This window comes from Anser brachyrhynchus (assembly GCF_964034855.1).
Source record: "Anser brachyrhynchus genome assembly, chromosome: 2".
Lineage (NCBI taxonomy): Eukaryota > Metazoa > Chordata > Aves > Anseriformes > Anatidae > Anser > Anser brachyrhynchus.
This window is the reverse complement of record NC_137695.1, coordinates 136627297-136649462: the sequence shown is the minus strand read 5'-3', so window position 1 is coordinate 136649462 and position 22166 is coordinate 136627297. Positions and strand designations below refer to the sequence as shown.

The 22166-nt window shown below is 35.1% G+C and overlaps 1 protein-coding gene across 1 annotated transcript in view; it reads right to left on the bottom strand.

Annotated features, from left to right (window-relative positions):
• Positions 1 to 25: 25 nt before the first annotated feature.
• The window catches only part of TMEM67 (transmembrane protein 67), a 32053-nt gene continuing 9912 nt past the window's right edge, over positions 26 to 22166 (bottom strand). The window contains exons 9-28 of the mRNA XM_080582855.1: positions 22001 to 22109; positions 19493 to 19579; positions 18040 to 18105; positions 17102 to 17258; positions 16608 to 16731; positions 15273 to 15378; positions 14331 to 14387; positions 14139 to 14237; positions 13539 to 13637; positions 13089 to 13175; positions 12596 to 12695; positions 12353 to 12492; positions 9795 to 9935; positions 9232 to 9312; positions 8016 to 8132; positions 6715 to 6831; positions 6525 to 6629; positions 6076 to 6178; positions 3686 to 3828; positions 26 to 3256 (exon numbers count right to left, since the gene is read on the bottom strand). Of these exons, the coding sequence (XP_080438981.1) occupies positions 3176 to 3256; positions 3686 to 3828; positions 6076 to 6178; positions 6525 to 6629; positions 6715 to 6831; positions 8016 to 8132; positions 9232 to 9312; positions 9795 to 9935; positions 12353 to 12492; positions 12596 to 12695; positions 13089 to 13175; positions 13539 to 13637; positions 14139 to 14237; positions 14331 to 14387; positions 15273 to 15378; positions 16608 to 16731; positions 17102 to 17258; positions 18040 to 18105; positions 19493 to 19579; positions 22001 to 22109 (2119 nt within the window). The 3' untranslated portion in view covers positions 26 to 3175. The remainder of the gene's footprint in view (positions 3257 to 3685; positions 3829 to 6075; positions 6179 to 6524; positions 6630 to 6714; positions 6832 to 8015; positions 8133 to 9231; positions 9313 to 9794; positions 9936 to 12352; positions 12493 to 12595; positions 12696 to 13088; positions 13176 to 13538; positions 13638 to 14138; positions 14238 to 14330; positions 14388 to 15272; positions 15379 to 16607; positions 16732 to 17101; positions 17259 to 18039; positions 18106 to 19492; positions 19580 to 22000; positions 22110 to 22166) is intronic.

The following is a 22166-nucleotide window of genomic DNA, read 5'->3' as shown; positions in this document are numbered from 1 at the left end:
ACGACTGCAAAAAAAAAACCCTTCTCCAATCCTTGAAAATTTTATTGCTCAGAGAGACAGATATAAAAGTTTGATATGCTGTGTGATTAAAACATTTATAAAGTTAAAAGACATTCAACACATGAATGACACATTGTAGCTGCTGACTAATTTAAAAAAATGAAAAAAAGAACACTCATTAAATTGGAAATACAATCACAAGAGCTATTTCTTGAACAAATACCAACCAATAGGAGAACATAGCACAGTCAACCCATTTCAAGCATTCACTAGAGAGCAAGAATGAAGAAAATCTTCTATGAATTCCTGGAGCTTTTGACTCCTGTAATTATTTTCTAAATCATGTACAGCAACAACGTTAGCTATATTAACATTTTAGATAAATGGCCTGGAAAACTAAAACACAACAGAATAGTGTGAGCACTGAGGAGAAATAGGGGAGCAAGTGACTCAACTGTTTTGACAAGACAATTTTAGGTTAATTTATCATTTATCTGCAACAGGAGTTGCCTTTACCAGTAGTTCTTTCAAACCACAAGGCCATTAAAAGCTTTCACATGCCCTTCTGAACAGCAGTTAATCAAAGGCATACGTAAAGCAAACTCAAAGCGTAATTTTTGCATGGAAAGATGTACCTGCTTAGCAAAAGCATTGAGAATAAGGTAGAGAGTGAGAGCCCACACGCTGCCAGGTCTCCATTTCTGCTGTTACCAGACTGACTAAATTAATACTACATGGCTGTGTCTACAGATGGCACAATCACATCTACTTTATGCTTGCAGACATTTCCTGGTTTAGCAGGGTCTGATTACCACCTTTTACTTATTCTGACTGAAGTCAGTCACAAACCAGGACACTCTAGAGGAGTTATGTTTGAAGCATGGCTCTACTCCCTGACATAACTAACTTCTGGACTACAAACCCATAATCAGAATCTACACAGAGAAAAAGCTTCCATTATCATTAACGATGATGCTCAGTTCTATTGCTGGAAAGTGAAAGGAAGAAAAGCCCTGTATTAGGGTCATTCATCATGTACTTTCTCAGCTATGGACCACAGCAACTCTCTATTCTCTTAGTCACATCGGTCCTCTTGTACATCAACACTTCAGTAGAGCTGCAAGAGCTGGAAAGTGTAGTTACATGTAGTTAAGCTATGCAAAGATACTGCCCAGAGAAATGCAGGGGAACACAGGAGCCTAACTTTGCCTTGCAAATGTCCTATTGCCTATTTTTCAGATGGCTCCTTAGCTTAGTTTAGAGGTTTGGCACTCAGTAGATCACTGACAGGCAATATGACAGAAACCTCACAACTAGTGAACTCATACATCATGGTCCTCAGTGGAAACAGGGTTTTTGGCTGTTTTAACAGATCCAGAACCTAAAGGACACTTCTAATTACTACACTCCCTATAAAGACATCAACCTTGATTTTATTCAGTGGACATTTTGCTGTTGCAAATTATATATTCACACCTTTTTGTGGAATAGAGTGCACCAAGAAACTGAGAATTGTGCACAGCAGTAGACAAAAATAAAGCATGGTATGGAAATGCTGTGCTAAATTGCATATTAATAAATGGATGTCTTGCTGAAAAATCAACCTTTCACTTATCTACCTTACAGCCTTACTGGCAAATACACATTCTATCAGTCAGTAACAACTACATTGGACAAGAAAGCTACACTATTTTTGCAACACCAAAAGCAAATGCATTAGAACAAGTGACCCTGAGATTTATGTCCATATTCCTGGACGTAAGTTTAAAATTACAATATGATATGGTATCAACATTAACAACACCTTCCTCTTCATGAAACCAAGAAACACCTGAAAAACAATGCTGCTTCAACTCTGATAAGGATGTCTGCATTTAAAATCTGGTAGGTGCAACTAACCATGTCCTGAATCTGTTTTGAATAAGGATGCTAGCCTCGACTTACTCCTTTATGGTGTTTTTGCTGGTGAGAGTCCCTTGTTGAATCATCTAAAGACAAGTGACAGTTACAAAAACAGCAAACAATATTCATGTTTAATCATTTAATGAAAAATATTATTTTTAAAAAGCAGGGAGACTTTTCAAAGATACAAATGGGAGGTAGACACCTCACTTTAAGGTGTTTCAAAGGCCATTCGTAATCTCCCTTAACACTTAATAAATGGCACTTGAATAACTATTAAATTGTCTAAATTTCAAAAATATGATGAAGCTAAAATGATAATGGTTGTTGTGTTAAGTCCAAAGATAACAAAGCCAGAAAATTAGAGAGCCTGAAGTATATGAGCATATATAGGCACCTGTGAAGAACACTTTAAGAAGATATGAATAGTTGCTTGTGTTTCACTTGTGTGGAAACAGCACAGAATTAGTACTATTATTATTTCCCTGAGCAGCTCACATCAAATGAGAGAAGATCAGGATCAAACCCAAAATACCTATAAACATCTCCTCCGTGCAATTATGATTAGCCTGTTTTTCTGCATCGCTGTAGTGATGCCTGTATTTCAGACATAAGGAAACTTTGTCATGTATAGTCTACACCCAAGAAAAGAACAATAAACTCAAAGAAAAGAGACAAAAGCATACACTACTATGACACAATGAAGAAAAGTTAAAATTTCAAGTTGGAATCACTATAAATAAGTGATTTTTTGATAGTCCTCTTGAAATATTAATTCAGCTCAGAACAAATTCTGTGCTGAATAAAACCAAAGTATGTTTACTAAACATTATACCTCAAAATAAATTAACAACAAAAAATGTAAAAAAGAAGAAAAAAAGATTTAAGGTATTTTCAGAAAACTTAAGAGTTGACAGCCAATCCTGCCACATAGAATGCTCAAATTATTGCCTCAAAATTAGTGGTCCATATCTTATCAAAAGCCATTAAATAATCTTTACCTTCTTCTAATAAAAACAACATTAGGTTTACTTCTTTTTTTCATTTATCTTTCCTTTTAAAAGCCTATGGCTTAGTGTTCACAACGTAAAAACATCTGTAAATATACAAAAATAAAACTTAATACCAGACAATATAAAAAATGATAAATTGCAAAACTGTTACATTATGATTTAAAAGTACACCATAATTAACCTGTAGGTCAGAAGAGATGCTTTGATCCTGGACACAACTTCCACGATTAACTCCTCACCAAAGTCTGTAGTCTTCTTAACTAAATGAGAAATCGTTCATCCACCAAGGTTTTGGATGTCAAATTCTTCTGCCCGACTGTATTACGAATAAACCTGAATATCTAACAACATTTTAGAGAAACCGTATTAATGAAGAAGTACTTAAAACAGTATGTTTCAATACCCAACATAAAATAACTACATATTGTATTTAAATAATAGATGAGTGAATTAGGTGCTTAACTGCCTTTAGCAATTTCAAAGTATCTTCCAATATCTTTTCACCTTGAAATATGATAAAATTGTGATTAATTTTAACAGAAATTTGTGTTTTCTACTGAGAGCTACTTGTAGCCTCTTTACTCATGACATGCATGTGAATAAAATTAAGCCTGTTTTCCAAAAAGAAAAAATAATGAGTAACTTTATAAGCTCTCAGTATAATCTTCTGTCACCACATACTGCTTACAGGGTTTAATTATCTAACTATATAAGCTTTCATGCCAACCCACATTTTAAAAATACAATTGTATTCTTAAATTGAAATTTACCTCCTGTTGCAAGTATGTTAGAATAGCTGCTAAAACAAAACTTTGGGAAGCCAGATCCACAATGGAGAAAAACAGGATATCAAAGATGAGGAGTGTTGTCTCATTGCCGTAATAGAGAACATCATCGAAAGAGTGTCCTTCGTCTGCAGAAAAAAAGAAATTTTTGAAAAATGATTATTTCTGTGAAGTACAGGTTTGTGAAGTTCATCAGTCCACACAGATAAAGCTGGTAAGAAAAATGAAACTTACAGCAAAAGGGTATTTTGAAAGCTAGTTATGGCTTTCCACTTAAGAAAAATACTACAAGCCTTTTCGCTTATAAAATGGTTTAATACTGACAAGAACAATAGGAAAAGCTCACATGTGCCACACACAACTTTGTTCACTCCAGAAGTCTCAATCAAATTGTTAAAAAAAGGCTGCCTTGAACAAGAGGCAGACAAAACTTCCTCATCACTGAGATTTTTAACAAGTGCTAACTCTGTGCCCAACTCAACAAAACAATGACACACATGCTTAAAACCTTACTTAAGAGGAGCTTCAGAGCATAGCGTTATCTTTGCTCATTTGCTAAACAGTCTTCCAGAAAATGGGTCTTTTAAGCTTAAATTACCTTTTTCCATTGTCAAAACAGTTTAAACCACTTATTAACTTCTTTGCTTTGTTACCAAGCACCGCTCTCAAAAGAGAAAACACTTAACTACTGAAAATAGGTTCTTTTCCTTCTTTCTGCTTTTTCAGAAGAATGTTTAATGCAAGCTTTATTGGCAACTGCATATTTTCATTACACCCTGTATATATCTGACTTCCATGAAATCCTGACTTGTATCTAAACTTCTGGGAGCTATGGCAGTCTAAACCATCAAACGATATATTCATATCAACACTTGTGATGATGATGTTTGAAACGATGGCAGTCAAAAGACTAAAGCTGAATATTATATGATTGTCCCAGATACTGGTTACCTGGTAATATTCACTGCTAAAGACAGCGCTTCGCCTTAATTGGGAAGGAGAGCCTGATCCTTTGATGAGTTATGTGTAGCTCAGACATCTGGGATGAGAAAAGACATCACACTACAGCCATGGCTTCTATTTAGTCTGAAAGCATGTGCTGCATTCCAGATTATATAGCAAGGTTTGTGATTCAAACAAGGGGTTCAGCTTTTGCAGCCCTGGTGTCCAGGAGAGCAGCAGAAGTTCTGCACAGCTCAATAATCTAATTTGGGGATTGCTATCATATAAGGACAGCAACATATTTAGGATGTGTTTTGGTCATCTGGTAATATCAATGGATTGGATTATGGTTCTGATAAAGTTTAAAGTTTCTGAACAGTGAGGCTGGAGAGCCAAGTACCTGAGGGACTCAAAATGAGGGCTTGCATTGTCACAGATCACTAGTTAATATTTAGGTTTCATGAAGGTAATGGCCATATTTATGATTAGGGGTAGAATAAGGGTCTGAACTAAGGTTTTCAAAGATGAAGCTTGGAAAGACTATGTTTTGATGGATTCTGATCAGCTCAGGGACTGAGGAAACAGACTGGCATCAGGCTCATAACTCTTACTGGTTCACAGCTCATATCGCATTGCAATGTGGATAGTGACGCCTAGGCTGTATGTTAGAGGAGGAGACCACAACTCAGGGTTTCAGAACCTTGAAACCTTGAAGGTTGATACATGGTTAAGAGCTTTCACTAAATCTATTTTTACCACATGTACTTGGAAATACTTATGGCTAGGTTTAACATGGGCTTGGGATTCAGGATGGTGCATTGGAGAACCCAAGTCTCTGATTCCACATAGCCCCAGGGACCAGAATCAGAACTTGTGTCATCCCTGTTCCTGCTGAAATACTCATTTTGGTGTAGGTATCGGCAACACTTAAAAAGCTTCAAAATAAAATATTCAAGAACCCCAATTACTCAGTGCAGTCTGCAAAGATGTGTGGTATATTAACATCAACTATTCCACTAAAGCGTCCTCACTGTGATCAATATCCTCTTTAGAGAAATTGTCTTTCTGTATGTTTAGTTGTTTCATAAGCAACTTATTTCTATACAAAAACATAGCACTGAGCTATTTTAATATTGTGGCTCTTCTTTCCATTTACAAAGTGTATATTGGATCTAGTCACAGTAGCACTTCCTAAACATGTGTACAACTCTACACAGTATTTTCAGTTGTCTAAAAGAATAAAAAATTGCAATTAAGTGACATAATATAAACAGGGTAAGAAGATGAGAACACCTGTTAAATAATTCCCTTATAAACTATCATATTTAATGACACCTCTTGTTGTAAAATCCACTTTAGATTGTAAATCCTGTGAAATAAATCTACATTGAAACCTACATATTATAAGTGCAAATGCCAAGTCACAATTTTACCGTTGTAAAAAATACTTTTCTCTATTGGCTCCATGAACTCCATGCCTAGAATCCGTTCAAGCAGCAACTTATCTTTAACAATATAATCCATTTCCTTATGAACCTACAAGAAAAGGAAAGACAAAAATTGTTTTATGATTACAAAGAAAATGTACTTGTTACAAAGTGGAGTACAGCTACTTAGACCTGTACGAATGAAAAAAGCACTAGTTTATTTCGAGATAAAAACAAACACATAACAAAAAAAGGATTTGTCTTTTTTAAGAGCATGCTGTACAGCTGGACAGTACTCCAATTTTTTACTTGAGTGAACCACTGTTTTGGTTGCCATAAAGCAAGTCCTTAAGCACAAATGCTTGAAGAAAAATTACAGTCTTTCCAATTTACAATTTTTAGTCTCTACTTACTATAAATGTAATTTTCCTTAATATATTAATGTCAATACATACGTGATCAATAAAAGAACTGAGAAATTTGTTCATGGCATTGTAGGCCCTTGTGCTTTGTTCGAAAGTATTTGCAGATGAGTCCAAAAACCTAGCAGGACCACGTCTCTGAAAAATAATATGACCACGATTTCAGTGGAAAAAAAAATACATATTTTAAATAACATTTACAGAATAAAAATGTCTCACTTACTCTTGTTAGGGTTTCATGAATCCTGTCATACTGCAGTCTCATTTTTCTTGAGATGGAAATCTGAAATGTCTGGCCATCTGTGTTTGGTAACAAACCTCTCTGACTACACAGGTTTTCCTACACAATTAAAACAATAATTAATGTCATACATAGACCAAAAAAAGTCAAAGGCTTTTCTTTTCCTCTCTTTCATGTATATAAAGTACTTGATATTTCTAAATATTTGAATCCATTGCATCTTTGGCTCTATTATAGCAAGATTTTCTTAGGACATGAAATCCTGACCCCTGCTGTCACAAAGTCATTCCTCTTTTTACGGATGTTCTTTTCATTACCTTCTAAAACACCTTTTAATGTTCATTCTGAAGCCTTTTGTTTCATGTTTATCATTTATTCTGTAGTTTTCTGCTTTTTCTTGTGCTTTGGATTCCTGACTTTTCCATATCTTTATCAGGTAATTCTTAACAGATCTCAGAAATACGAAGAACATAGAAAATTCAACATCTCCATAGGGGAAAAAAAAAAAACACCTTTTTCCAAAATTATAATAAACTAAACAATTTTAAAAAATAGGAACACATTCAAGTCAAAAATTATATTTAAAAGATTCCTCGACATCTGAATGTTAATATTCACACGGTTAGCTTTTTTTTTTTTTTTTTCAGTTATCAGTAATAATCACATCCTTTGCCTAAAATAATTTCTTCCTACTTGTCCATACAAAAATGCAAGATGTCACGAAATTTAGTGCAAAGTGCTCCCGTTATGCACCAATCACATTAGACATTTGCCTGATCTTGCTAAAAAGATGCAACATACAACGAAAGAGAAAAAATATTCAAATTAAGTTCTGTAAAGGTCAGGTTATGTCATCAGAAGAGGACAGACAGAACAAAATAATTCACTGGAAGAGCAGATGATTCTTTACTAGGAGTTTTTCAGATTTGTCTCTTTATGAAATCTTCTTAGTACACATCTTTTTGCATGCGGCCATGAGCTTATGAAAGGCTTCAAGACTAAAAAGCTCATGTATAAATATATGAAAAAAAAGTTAGAAAAACAGGAATTTTATATCTAAGAATTGTGAAGAAGTGAGAGAGTAGTGGAGAAAAGTGAAGAGCTAGTTATAACAGAACTATTGAGTCAGTTATTTGCCGGCCAACAGCTGGTATCTTTTACGTATAACTTGGTATAATGTAATGCAAGAAGAGTTGATCCATAATGGAAACCTTTTTTTAAATTATAGTTAAAATTTAATTAGAAAAACAGACCAAGTGTAAAATTTTACTGCTTTTACTTACTGCTTCTCTCTTTAGGTTCATATTCATTTCCTCCATATTGGTATCTGCATGTCCATGCACAGAGCGACCATGGATGTAATAACCAAAGCAGCTGTGTGACAAGAGAAACACTGAAATCTAAAAGAGGTGGTAGAAGAGAAGAATACTGTCATTAAATACTATTTTTTCACAGAGATTGGTAATATCAGCCCTTCTAGAACACAAAATAAATAGGTACCAAAACACATATCCCAGAAAAATATTTAGCAACTTGTTTATCTATGTTTAACCAGAGACAGACAACAGCTCCAAACTTAGTTTATCAACAGCAAGGATCAGCATCTAATTCCACAGAACCAAAAAACAAACAAATATATTACCTTTTATTTCGATTCTGTGATACATAATACATATGCATGATTTCAGTTAAGCTCCTAGGAGGTTGTATATAATAGAATTTCATTCAATGTGATATATTGCTTATATATCACGTAAGATACAAAATTAGCTATTTATACAACCCATGCACTACATGGACTTTCCATGGGAAAAAGTGGCTGAAAATTTTTTTCATGGCTGAAAAGGCTGATAAAAGGGGTTAAATCCTGTATTTTTAATAGGTTCTGGCCAAATGAACTAATTCAACCTGTTCTAACTGTACTCTTCTTGCAGTACAAAGCTCCAAGACTCATATTGAAACTAATGGAAGTAGTTCAGCTGTAAATGAAAGTGTTTGAGAAAGGTGGTAACTATTCAGGAGGCATAACCATGAAGTTCAGCATTTGAGGGACAACCAGAAGCTAAGAGCAGAAACCGAACGTACACATATTAAACAAAGCCAATGCAGTCGTGCCTAGAAGACGAGTACTAAAATGCATACCAGTAGAAAGAACGACACTAAATGGTTCCATGCCAGATTTCTGTCGCAATTTGTTACTTTTTAATTCTGTATGAGCATATATAACCAATATAATTTGAAATAGCAACCTAAAAATCATGTCTAGAAGTACATATTGGTACTTAAGATTCCAGAATCTTTTTTCAACTAAGATTTAAATGAAATTTTCTTGTAGATTGCACCAATATAAAGTGAGCTGAAAGAAATATCACCTTTGGCTGTTAGCTAGTGATCTCTGAATAAATTACACGAATAGATATTATTTAATATTCTTTAAACTATCTTATGCTTTATTGTATTCAAAACATCACTGTACAAATAAAACAAAGAAATACTTACATTGCTCACACAACACAAATCAACAAATTGATTTAACTTGTCTTCAACAAATCTTTCATAAAACACAGCAAAAAATATAATCTGAAATAAACCAACCAGATTTTATTTTATTAGTTCATTGGATTTGACTTTATTTTATGAATTGTAAAGCAATTAACTTCAAAGTTTAATACCCATAAATTAAAGACTTCTGTCGTGGCCATCATTGCATAGGGATCTATGAAATGAGATTGACATCCTTCCCCTGTGAAATCAAATTGTAGCAATAACCTGATTTTTATTTCAAACGTGGGAGATGTTCTAAAGTTGCTTAAAACCATACAAAGTAGTTGCATAAATTCTCCCCTTTGGGGGATGAAAATTGTGACTAACAAAGCAATCTCTCATAGCTCAGAAGATTCATTTTTGGTTCTAATGTTGTACTACACTAGAGAAGCTCAGTCTACATAAAGAAAAAAAGTTAAGAATATACTCAACACTACAGTAAGTAGCGTGGATGGCCTAGTGATACATTCTAGTTTCCGAGAAGCAGTCTGAAAAACTGTTACTTCTGTATGTCATACCTGGAGGAAGGCAATGGCTAACCATAGTGCAGCAGACACACCAAATCTTAAAATGCGGCTCCAAGGTGCTATGTAACTATCACTGCTTCTTGTAAGACTGGAGGAAGAATCCATTAAAGCCAGGTTTGAAAATCCCACCACCTGAAGAGATAAGAAGGTCAATACAAGAGCGTGAGGCAATGAATAGCATTAGTTACAACTTAGCTGTTTCTACCATAGCAGGAAATAAAAAGATAAAAAATCAAGAAAAACAGAGCTGGGAATAGCAGCATGTTCATTCTGATACAGCCCAGTTGTGGGATCCAGTATTATTACTGAGAAACATAATTAAAAACAAATTATACATACATAAGTTGATGTATAAATATACAAACATACACAGCTAAATCTCATGACAAGTCACCACTGACTTTTGCTGAAACAGTCCAAAAGATTCTACTGATAAAGACTGTAAAGGGGTCTTATTTCAGCCAAACTTCAGCCTTCTGGTCCTAGATATTCCAGAGTTAATATATTTTTTGTTTTCAGATGTAAGAAATTGATTTTTTTGTTTTTTTTTTGTTTGTTTTTGTTTTTCATTGAACAGAAACACATTTCCCTCTACTGTCCTTATAGCTGAATCTATTTTAAATAAACTATCTAGAAAAAGTTCCCCAATCAAAATGATGAGAGAAAAATTAGGCATTGAAACACTTAAGAGGTGAAAATTTGTGAAAATCATTCAGAACTGAAGCTGCAATAGATATTTGTGGTGGGGTGACCCCACCACATCAGGATGAGGCAGATAATAGGATGAACAAAAGCAAGACAACTTGTGGGTCAAAACAAAGATTTAATAAGCAAAGAAATTGGAAGGAGAAAGGAAAAAAAAACCACACACATACAAAAGAAAAAAAAAAGTGATGCAAAGCCAGTCACTAAGTACCTCCCACAAGTAGACAAATGCCCAGCCAGTCCCCAAGCAATGGCTACGTACCCAAAACACCTACCCTAATCATTTTTGTTTTTATTTTTTTTGCTGAGCATGATGTTATATGGTCCCTTTGGTCAGTTTGGGTCAGCTATTCTGGTTGTCCCCTCTTCCCTACTTGCTGCGGGGGGCACGGTGAGAGACAGAGGAGACCTTGATACTGTGCAAGTGGTCTTCAGGAACAGCTAAAACATTCCTGTGCTATCGCTGTTGCAAAAAATCCAAAACACAGCTCCACATGGGGCGCTATGAGGAAATTTAACTCCATTCCAGCCACACACAGTGCAATGTTCAAAACCTTAGTTTTGCTGCTAGTGCTATCTCCTCTATCCATACAGTCAACACTGCAATGATGACCAGTGCCGGCCAGAGGCTGCTTTGGTGCCAGACATACGGCCTAAGGCAAGGGAGACTCCCTCTACGCTTTCCTACTTCCTCCAACTGATAATTTTCCAGGCTTCTTTTCTACTACTGTACAGCCTGGCACCATGATGAATGAGAGCTGAACTGTCACTTTATCGAAACTGGTAACTGGAGTATTTTTAGCCTACTATTTAGGTTAAAATCTTTCATGACTTCCTCCACTATCAGTGACAAGAAAGGGACTTTTCCAGAGGTAAATTCACAGCAGGAATTACCAAGCAAGATGTAAAAACGAGTCTCTCCCTGCTTGTAATAACAGGAGCCTAAGAAGATTAATGAGGATGCCAGTTAAGTTTTGGGAATACTTGCTCTCTTTTCTCTCATTCTTTCCTTGTATCATGGCACTGAAGTTGGTTCTGGCCTGTATTTACCAAAAATACTGAAGTGTTTAAAGAGAAATTTATATTTTTAACTCTTTAATTTAAAAGAAAATAGAAAATTCAAAACCAGAAATATTAAAAATCATAAATAATAATCAAAAACCATAAATAATAATAAAAATATTAAAGGCATGTAAGAATATGTCAGAGAACTTCACATGAACAACTATATGCTTTAAGAGTGCTTGCCAAATTAAAAGTGCTTACCAAACAGTCCAGAAGAAATAAAAGAAAATTATTTTGAGAAGCTAAAGCACAATTTCTCACATATCCTTGAGTTGTAACTAAGGCATACTGCCTCATGCTATGACATCAGAAACAGAACTGGCACATTTCATTTCCTGCTTTATAAAAGGTCACTATAGCAAATTAGCAGGAAGGAAGCTCCTGTCCAGATAAATATGGAAGCAGAAATAAAGCTGCAGACTGTGGCAGGAGGGAGCAAGTAGGCAAATAAAGAAGTGAGTGTGTACACAAATTTATCAGCCTCTTAAGCCATTTAGGGTAACTCATTAGCTTAAAAAAAAATAAAACCAACAAAGGTCTATAAGGTAATTTAAGTTGTGGGTTTTTTTAATGTTCCTTAATGAACTAGTGCAATGACACATACATACATACACATAAAAAAGGTATCAAAACAGTTATATATCTTTTCAAGCGAACTTGAAGGTCACCCACTATTACCACAAAAACTGCAAGAATTAAAATACAGACCATTATGTCAAACTTTGGACGTGAATCAAAAAAAATAATAAAAATAACAATTATAAGTGTAGTAGTAATACCTCCAGAAAAAAAAGAACTGCAAGCACTTGAAAGAGGGGATTTATCTTCCTCACTGTCTGAATTTCGTTCCATTCATTGGCTATAAAGTATGTTCTCCATATGCTCACTGGTGCAGCAGCACTTTTTACTATACCTTCACCTAAGAATAATAAACACATAATAAAGCTCTGGAATTTAACACTTGAGAGCAATATGAGAATTTAACCAAAGTTGTTTATACAAACAAGCGTAGCTGGAGTTACCTTCAACTGCTTTAAGAACTTTGCCCTTAGGTCTTTCCCAGTCAATAAAAAAAATATCTATAGTAAGTTGCGAAACCAGTAATTGTAAAAATTGCAGAGCCTATGGAAAAAACAGGGATAGAACTCAAAATAGGAACAGCAAAAGCATAAAGGCAAAAATGAAGTAATTGTCATTGCACGTTATTCATTAAACATAACAAGTAATATACTTGACTACACTTGAAATTGCAACTTCATTACTAAGATTTCATAGATAAATATATATACATTTTAATTAAAGGCCTGGAATAATGGTAAATCATGTGACAATGTCTAGAAGTATTAACAAAATATATATAAATTCCTATGGAGAAAATTACTTAATTCTTAATTGTCTAACTGTTCCCATTTATGCGCTAATGAAATGTACTGTTCAAGATCCTTAAGAAGCCTACTGAAAATGTACAGAAGCATATGCTAACATTTCTTTAATGCCTGAAGAAAAAATGCTTACCTTCAGACTGAAAGCACATGCTATGTATGTAACAAAAGCTTTTTCTTGAGAAGGAAGTGGCAAGAGGACAGAGACAAACTGCTGAGCCTGTAATTGAGAAGCTACATTGAAACACTACGGAAAGCATATGTAACAACACAGTACTTGCTTAAAAGTGAATACCTTTTTCAGAAAAAGACCAGTATTTAATGTGCAACTGTTTCAAATTGTAAAATATTTTAACTAACTATTAATGTGACTGCAAGCACAATGAAACCTATGGGAGAGAAAGAGGCGATCACAAAAATTTAAGCACACAAAACAGAATATTGTATATAACTTGCCTCAATAGTCTGACCAGAAAGGCAAAGAAAAAAAAGAGAAAAAGAAAAAACAGAAATGAATTTTTGTGCAAAAATGAATGCAGTATTAATAGGTATTTGTAACAGCAAAATCTGGTAAAACACTTACTTTGAAGAACACAAGCCAATAAATTCCTGTGCCCACTGTGATGATAAAGAAAACGTTGGCAAGGTCTCCAGCATAAAATAGTAAGAACTTCAAAACTGTCTGCAATTATAAAAGCACACTGTACAAATTAGTTAAGTAACATATATACACACTTCTATAAAATATGATGCAGCTCATACTACAGGAGCCCCTAGTACTAAAAAGTAGTCCCTGACAGCATTTTTCTACTGTGGCCGTATATTTATGGTACGTTCAGTATCTGAAACTTTTATGTGCTAGTCTTTGTTCAGAGAAGAATGAGTAAGAATGAATATGAAAACTACAACTCTATTTATAAATACCCTTCCTTGTGAGCTTTTTTTTTTCCTTTTTTTTTTAAAGCAGAGCTATTTCCTGAATGACAGCATCAGAATCCAAAAAAATGCAAAAAGCCTACTTCCTCAAGTGACCCCAACTCCAAGTCACAGTTCTATGCAGCTAGGCTAGAAATTACTTCAATTACCATAAGAAACAGAACAGTTATATCACACGGAATGACAGCAAAGGTCTCCTTTAAATAGAAGAAAACATGACTCTCTTTGGTTTACCAGCTATTTATACCTGCAAGTCAATTACAGAGCTTCCTGTACGCCTCTTCCAGCCCGCAGTCTTGAGAAGGGACCATAACACTGCGAGCCCACCTAACACACCCAATGCGATCTGAAGAGAATGAAAAATTATTTGTAGGTATTTTTATAAAGACAAGATACAAGCAAATCATTGTATCAACAATTAAGGAGCAACGCAACTTACATCAGTCTGAATCTGAGCCTCCGACTGATTCATCTCATAATTGACCGAGAAGGAAACCTGAATATTAAAATACAAAAAGTAAATATTTACAAAAATTCTTAAATGCTACAACCATTATAATTAGTAGTGGTGTTCACATTTTTTAGTTGGTGGGGATTCCTATTTCGGGCTACTATACAGGTGCAACATATGTTTTTTACTGTATACCTCCTCACCTGGTGTGCTACAGTAAGCGCAGTACTAGCACGTGTTCTGCTACATTTAGTGCTGATTTTACCAATGGCAACCCAGGGGATGGACCCAATCCACCTCCAAATTAAGAGCTGCATCTGATTATATAATCTTTTCAACCGTGCATACATTTTTTTCCCTTCTGAAAGGAGACACCACAGGTTTGATACTTTCCTTTTGTCAGTGTTGATTAAAAGTAAGTTTAATGCAATTGCACCACTATACAAAATCGTAAAATGAGCTCTTACATAGCTCAGACACTATTTTTTTCTAATTTGAATGAAATAAAAATTGTCACATGGGGTCAAAATTGTTCTCTCTAGATATTTACCCTAAGACCTAATTGGCTTTGGTCTAAAGGTTTTGTACAAGGAAGAGAAAATCTTTGTCTTGGTTTTACAGCACTGTGGCTTGAGTCTTTGTTGCTGCAAGGCTAAAGTTAACACCTGTATGATAATGACTATTATTTTTATGTATTTTACGTATTTTGATTTAAAAATGAATCAGGACAAATTAATAAGAAAATACTTTGAACTGCTTTGTCTTAAAAGCTTTAAGTTTTAGTGAAAAAAATACAACTTCAAAACTGAGCTGAACTATAAACTGCTTAGTTTTTTTACAGCCCCCAACGTGTTCGCTCAAGTGGAATTCCAACAAAACGAAAAGTATGATTAACAAATCAGATCAATTAAGATCGCACAAAGATCTCACCATCACACTCTGGGTGTCAGGGTTTTGGACAAGCACGTCCGTGTAAGCAATAGTAATTAGAGGTGGGTAGATAGTTCCTCTCTGAGTATGGGATACCAAACGAATGCTGCAGAAATACAAACAATATTATTTAAAAACAGAAAATGGATGAGCTGCTTGGAAGGTATTGACTGAAACTTGTACTAATAGGAAAATACGAAACAAAGAGAACAATCTGATCAATAAAATGTGCGTTTCAAACTCGGAGACATGGCAATTCACATTTTAAAAGCAACTCCAAAGGCACGTACACAAACAGACAAAATGAAAAGCTCGTGAGAATTGTTCATTTGTAAGAAAATGCCTGAATCAATCTTCACCTACTATTCACATTAAAACAGTTGCAACTGAAGTCAATTGCAAAAGGCGACTTATTCCAAAACATTACAGAATGACCTTTTCTATATTTATTTTGAATTTCTGTCACTGTTTTTTTCAGGGGGGATGACAGATGATGACACAGAGGATGACACATCTCTCCTAAGGTATATAAACTAATCCTTATTTTTTGAAATAGTGTAATATGTAACTCATGGCAAACGGGAGTTAGTACACTAAATTAATCTTCAAGATGTTTACCTGTATGGATAAGCACACATTGCTAGACAGCAATCTCTTTAAACTACAACTTCACAATAAATTTTGAAGAATTTTGAAGAATTTTGAAAGAAATTTCAATTTTGTTTAGAAACGTCAATTTTGTTTAGACAGTGATCTCAGAGAAAGATGTTATATAGAGAAGGAAAAAAGATGTTCTAAAACATATTCCACTTCAGATTAACAAGCAGTAATGACCCTAAAAGGTAGTCTCACACTTTCAGCTGAATGACTACAAAACCCTTCTGGATTGTATGACAGCACCTATAGGCAACAGCTATAAAAAATACTGCAAAAAAAGAATATGGAATATGAAGAGCATCCTTGAACAATCAGCAATATACACATTGAAAAACAATTAGCAGAGGAGTTGTTAGATCTTCCCAGATGACAACTGCTAATAAGAGTTTACTGAACGCTTGCAAACTTGCATTATGCATGCATGGTCTGATCCATCTTAACTGAGAAGCAACCACAGCAATCTTAACCCTCACAAGTCAGTGTTAGGTGTTCTTACTTATCAGAACAACCTACGGAAACTCTTGCTATCTCCAATTATACAATGGAAAAAGCAAAATGGGACATACTAGAAACAACATAAAAAAAAAGCCAACTTTCATTTAAGAGACCACAAAATGCCGATTGCACAAGATTGGCTTTATTTTCTATGTACAATATATTTTATATGCATTTACTTACCTTATTGCTATTTTGCTAGCAATTCGAACTACTTTTGGTAGTTTTCCCAAGTCATTCTCTTTTCCACTTAGTGCATCCACCAAAAAAAATCGACGAGTCAAAAGCCAGTTGTTCATATTGCTGCCTTTGAAAAAACATGACAGAGCCATGTAATATTTTAAAAATTAATTCAATACATAAAAGGAATGAAATCTACTAAAAGCAATATGTATTCAGGATGTAAAATTATTTATTTTCAACTTACAGAAATATATAATAAAATTAGATAACCTTTTTGTGCATAGTATTGATTGAGCCAGTGTATTCAACTAAAGCTTGCACATAACACTATCAGAACCTGCCCACAAAATGATAAATTCTTAAAGCAGAAACAAGCTATGGTGAACTGAGTTATCTCAAAAAACTACTGAGTATCTGTAATTAATACAAATTCTTTGTACTTGAAGTTATTCAGATTATTTAAATTCAAAGAAATGTTACTGTGATATTCTTACCTTGATTCACATACATTTCCCGGTACTGAAGATTCAAGTTTAAAACTGGCACAGCCCAAAGATATTGTTGTCCATTGTCACCGTTATATTCAAGGAATAGGTCATAAAAGATGGGATTAGCAAAATCCAGTAAAATCTTGGAAACAGAAATCTTGCACTATGTGAAAAAAAAAAGTTAGAATAAGACCACTTTCTGCCATTTAATAATTTTATCAACTTGTGGGTTCTTCCCCTACAAAATTACTGTGAAATTTGTTCTACGCCCTTTGCAAAAGACAAGGCATTCCAGCTATTTGCAAGTGATTGTGAAGTACTAATGATTTTATACAAACCTCTTAAAAATGACTGCAATTGACCAGAATGACTAATGAGGAAAATGAAGCTCTACTAACATTCCTTCTCTTATTTTTCAACACATTCGGAAAAAATATCCTAGCAGCTTTCACAGACATAAAATTTGAAACAGCATGAACACTTAATTCATGGAGCATTGTGTCTGGTGCTGAGCTCATCAGCACAAGAGAGATATGGAGCTACTTGATCTAGTCCAGTGCAGGGCCACAAAGATGATGAAGGGACAGTTACACCTCGCCTATGAGGAAGGGCTGAAAGAGCTGGGACTGTACAGCCTGGAGAAAAGAAGGCTGAGGGGGGGATCTTATCAATGTCTACAAATACCTGAAGGGAGGGAGCAAAAAGGACTCTCTTCAGTGGTGCCTGGGGAGGCAACAAGAGGGGGTTCTTTCTGAACACCAGGAAGTAATTCTTTACTGTGCTGGTGACTGAGCACCGGCACAAGTTTCCCAGGGAGGCTGTGCAATCTCTGTGCTTCAGCTTATGGCTAAACTCCAGAGGTCCTTCAATATGCGCTGAGTTACTGGTGACACATAAAACAACTTAATTCAAATACTCAGAAAAGCATTTTATCTCTTACTTACACTTTGTTCGTAAGTTGTTCCAAATGTATAAGCTGCATTCAGTTTAGCCTGGGTATCAGGACAAAGCTGAACAAAACACAGTAATGATTAGGGTAATTCAAAGATATCATTTTCTCACATGAAATATTCACGGGTACCCCAAGCAGTTATGTATTCACAGTTCTCATAAAAGATACACTGAGCTTTATTCCATACTATTTTTTTAAGAAGAGAGGGATTAATTTTGAAGAGTAAACCGCATTATTTATAGTAGCAATATAGGTGTTCTTAAAATGCTGTTTTAACTTATTCAGGCTTGCATAGTATTTTCCAATGTCATCACTAGCTTAAGTAACCTGTTTTCTCAGACACCAGTTTCCTCAGAATTTAGGAGGTGAAGCAAAAGAGTTCATTCTGAGACAGTAACAAAAGAAATAGCAGTCACTATCTAAACCCTGAATGCCAACTGTTCTTCTGTAAATACTGGAGCATTTGAAGTGACATACTCCAAGGGTGACATGAACAGCCTAGAAAAGGGGATGGACAATTCCCAATTGTTTTTGCCAGTGTTCATATTGTTGCCTGCCTAGGGAATTGCTGAGAGTGCCTAGACTATCACTGGTCTGCTAAACAAATTCTGCTCTGTAACAGTTCACAGCAACCAGTTTCTGCTAACTGTTAGGCTAATTACTATTGCACTTTCCACTTGCTTCTTCCTTGCATTTTTCGCACCCTATACAGCATGGTACTGCTGAAGTGGAATGTGTTTGTGTGCTACTGAAATCTGAGGGTAGAGTGGCCAAGGGTACTCTGAATCTTCTAACCAGTGCTCCCTATTTCCTTGTGAAGTCTCCCAGAGACTTGTTACAACTTCATGTTATAAAAAAGCCAGGTAGACAGTGGCCAATGTGTATGCTCTATATTTCAAACAAAAAAACAAAAGTCAGCCAAAAGAATACGGGGTGCTAGATTTGTTTTCCCACGTCTCTTGGCAACAATATAACCACTGATTTGCTTTGCATTCCTATAACGTGTGAAAACAGTAGCAGCATCCAACAGGGACATGCACAGAGAATATTCCATAAATATATGTGGACTTACAGCTAATGAATACACATTTCTCATCAAGAAAAAGAAGGCTAATAATAAATATGCACACAGATAACAGTATGATGCTGAACGCAAGAAAGAGACACTTGGTTCTAAATGACTACTGCCGTTTCTCCGAACTTTCTGATATTCCAAATTGATACTGGTCCAATGGATGAGGACAATGTCGCTGAGTTTATGCTCTTCAATTTAGAGAGATCACCTTGAGCATGAATCAAGGGCTATTTTCCCTAATCTAACTCTATGATTATCTTACGAACTGTCACTACTGTAGGAATGAAACACTTGGCTTTTGTTTCAAGGCTTTGGCTAAAGGCATTCAGAATGTTACACTATCAAAAAAGGCAATTAAAATCAAACCTACCTGTAGGATGCCTCCTTCCAAATTTTGCCACTGAAGAAAGTTTCCTGCTGCATCATATGAGGCTGCAATAAATTGCAGTTTTACATCCTAATGACGAAAAAAAAGGACAAAGAAACAACAAAACCAACACATAGTGGGCATACACATTTTAGGTACTGCATTTTCATTGTTTGGTGCTTCCCTGAAACTTTCATCATAATGCTTCATTTTCTCCCCTTTGATTTTTTATTTTTAATATTGCTTTTGGTATTTTACTTTTACTTTTTAACTTAATTTTCCATTCATCTACAGTCTCACTTTTTACTTGGATTTTTTTTGTCCCCAGAATGACAGATTCTAAGAGGATGACTTAGTTTCACTTGAGTCTATATGCACAATTGCAGACAATCAGACATTTGCTCTACTCAAATTCAAAGTCAAAACAAATTATCTACAACCTAAAAGCCACATAACTGTAGTACTGCTGTACTACCACCTGACCTATATTAATTCAACTACTTTAGCATTTGGTGTTGATTACACTGAGCTTTTTTAACTTTACAGAAAATTTTATATTTGAACATACTGCTTGACAGAAATGAACAGTGGCATATACACTAATTATTAAAAGCCACCCTAACACCCAGAAAATTGGTTCTGCTACTGATTAAGAGGAAACAAAAAGAGGAAATAAAGGTCAGCATGGCTTGCCCACTTTTTTTTTTTTTTTTTTTTGAGCATGGAAATGTTGCTACAAAATGGAATAAGAAATCTGGAACAACATCATAATAAAGGATGACAATTTTGACAAACAGGATGCCTATTGTCAGTATATCAGTATGAACTATACATTAAAGTGTTCGCATGTTTAAGAGATGCTTAAAAACTAGACACATAAAGTAAGGTGTTGAAAGAGATAAAGATTCAGAGTTCCAGGTGTGTCATTTTTGGCTCACAAGGGATCCTGCTTTTGTAGCCAAGTGAGTGTAAAAAACACTGCTTTAAACTTAGTGAAACAGAGCAAGAATCCTGCTTCTTGATTTCTGCTAAGAGAGGCCTGTGACGACCTATATTTATCTCAGTGTTGGTACTCAAAGGCAAACCTACCAAAACTAACAAATACCTAGACATTTTGTTTGACAGTGATGAGACAGCTCAGTCCTATCAGTAACAGGTCTTTTTCTATCTGGGAGGGGTGGATTTAGTCCATCACACCAACCTCAAATTTTCATTTCCTGTAGGTATGTAAAAAGTGTTTTATTTTACAGGCCTTTGTTATTAGAATTACTAGGACCGAAAGAATCTATTCAAATTAAGTATGTCTACACTGATAGACATGCCCTAAATTAATCAGGAATCTATGCAGATTTCTGATTAATGTGTGCCTTGGACCTTCAGCATTAAGGTGAATAATATTTTTTTTAATTGTTAAAGCAGAAGCTGCACTGCAACATTGCAACTTATTTTAATTCAAAACACAAACTTTTATGGCTTGTCTGAAAAAATGTTTATTTTTTGAGCCAATAGGAAGAAAAGCTATGTTTTGCAATATAACTGACAAATGGGTTATCATTAGTACTACCCACTTTGTGTGATTAATTTAATTTGAATGAACTATTCCAGTTCAACTAATTTTAAAATGAATCTGTAAAATAAAATGAAAATTTTGGACAGGAGCTATAGACTGAATCCATCTCTGATATAACTCAGCTTGCTGAGATCTGTAACAGCAATATTAAAGTTGTACAAACAGAAATGTGTGTGTAAGCACCAGAAACAAGAGAAGGAAAGTGTTAAATAGTGTGTAGCAAGAATGAAGCATACTGTGTTCCCAGCAGTGAAACTGAGGAATGAGTTGTGATAAAACCACAGATCAGACAACTTGTCAGCAATAACTCTGCATCCTGGCACCAGGAAAATGGCAGAAAAGTTATGGCACATCCTGTTTACCCTTCTTTTTCCAATTAGCTCACCAGGAAAACTGAGAAAGGCTGTAAGGATGTATACATTTTGAACAAGGGAAAGATACACAAAACCTCTTTGCCTCAGATTTATGGAAACTGAAGTAAACAATACCCTGAAGCAAAGGACAATGCCAAAACAACTATTAACTTCTAAGGAGCATAAAAGATCTGCCTGAATATTAGTTCATCACTGACAATCCAGAAGAATCCTATGGACATAACAAAGACTTAATAGCTGGCATCCCTTGTTCCCTGTGTCACACACAATTGGTCCTGGTCAGATCACACAGGCACACACGTCCTTGCCTTATAAGAAGTGGGTATAAAAGTGTGAACACAGGAAATGTGTGTGCAAGTGAGTGTGAATCAGTAAAATCACCCTACTTAAGAGATTTTTTTTTACATAAATACACCTTCCTCTTCCATTAGATCTCTGAGTTTTGTTACACTGGCTGCCTAAAAATGATCTTTGGTGGACCTACATCTGCAACAGATCTGCACATTTTTATGTGATTATGTCCTCTTCCTGATGTCTGCTTCCCCACGTCTAATACCCAACACTTACCCTACTTTTTCCTTTAAAACTGAAGACTGTAGGGAAATGATTTGTCTCAAGCACTTGGGATGCTAAACCTGGTTGATCACCGTAATATAGCCATGGAAGATTGTGTCTCCTGAAAAAAATGACAATGCTGTCTCTAAAGAAACATAATGTTTTAAATCAAAGACGA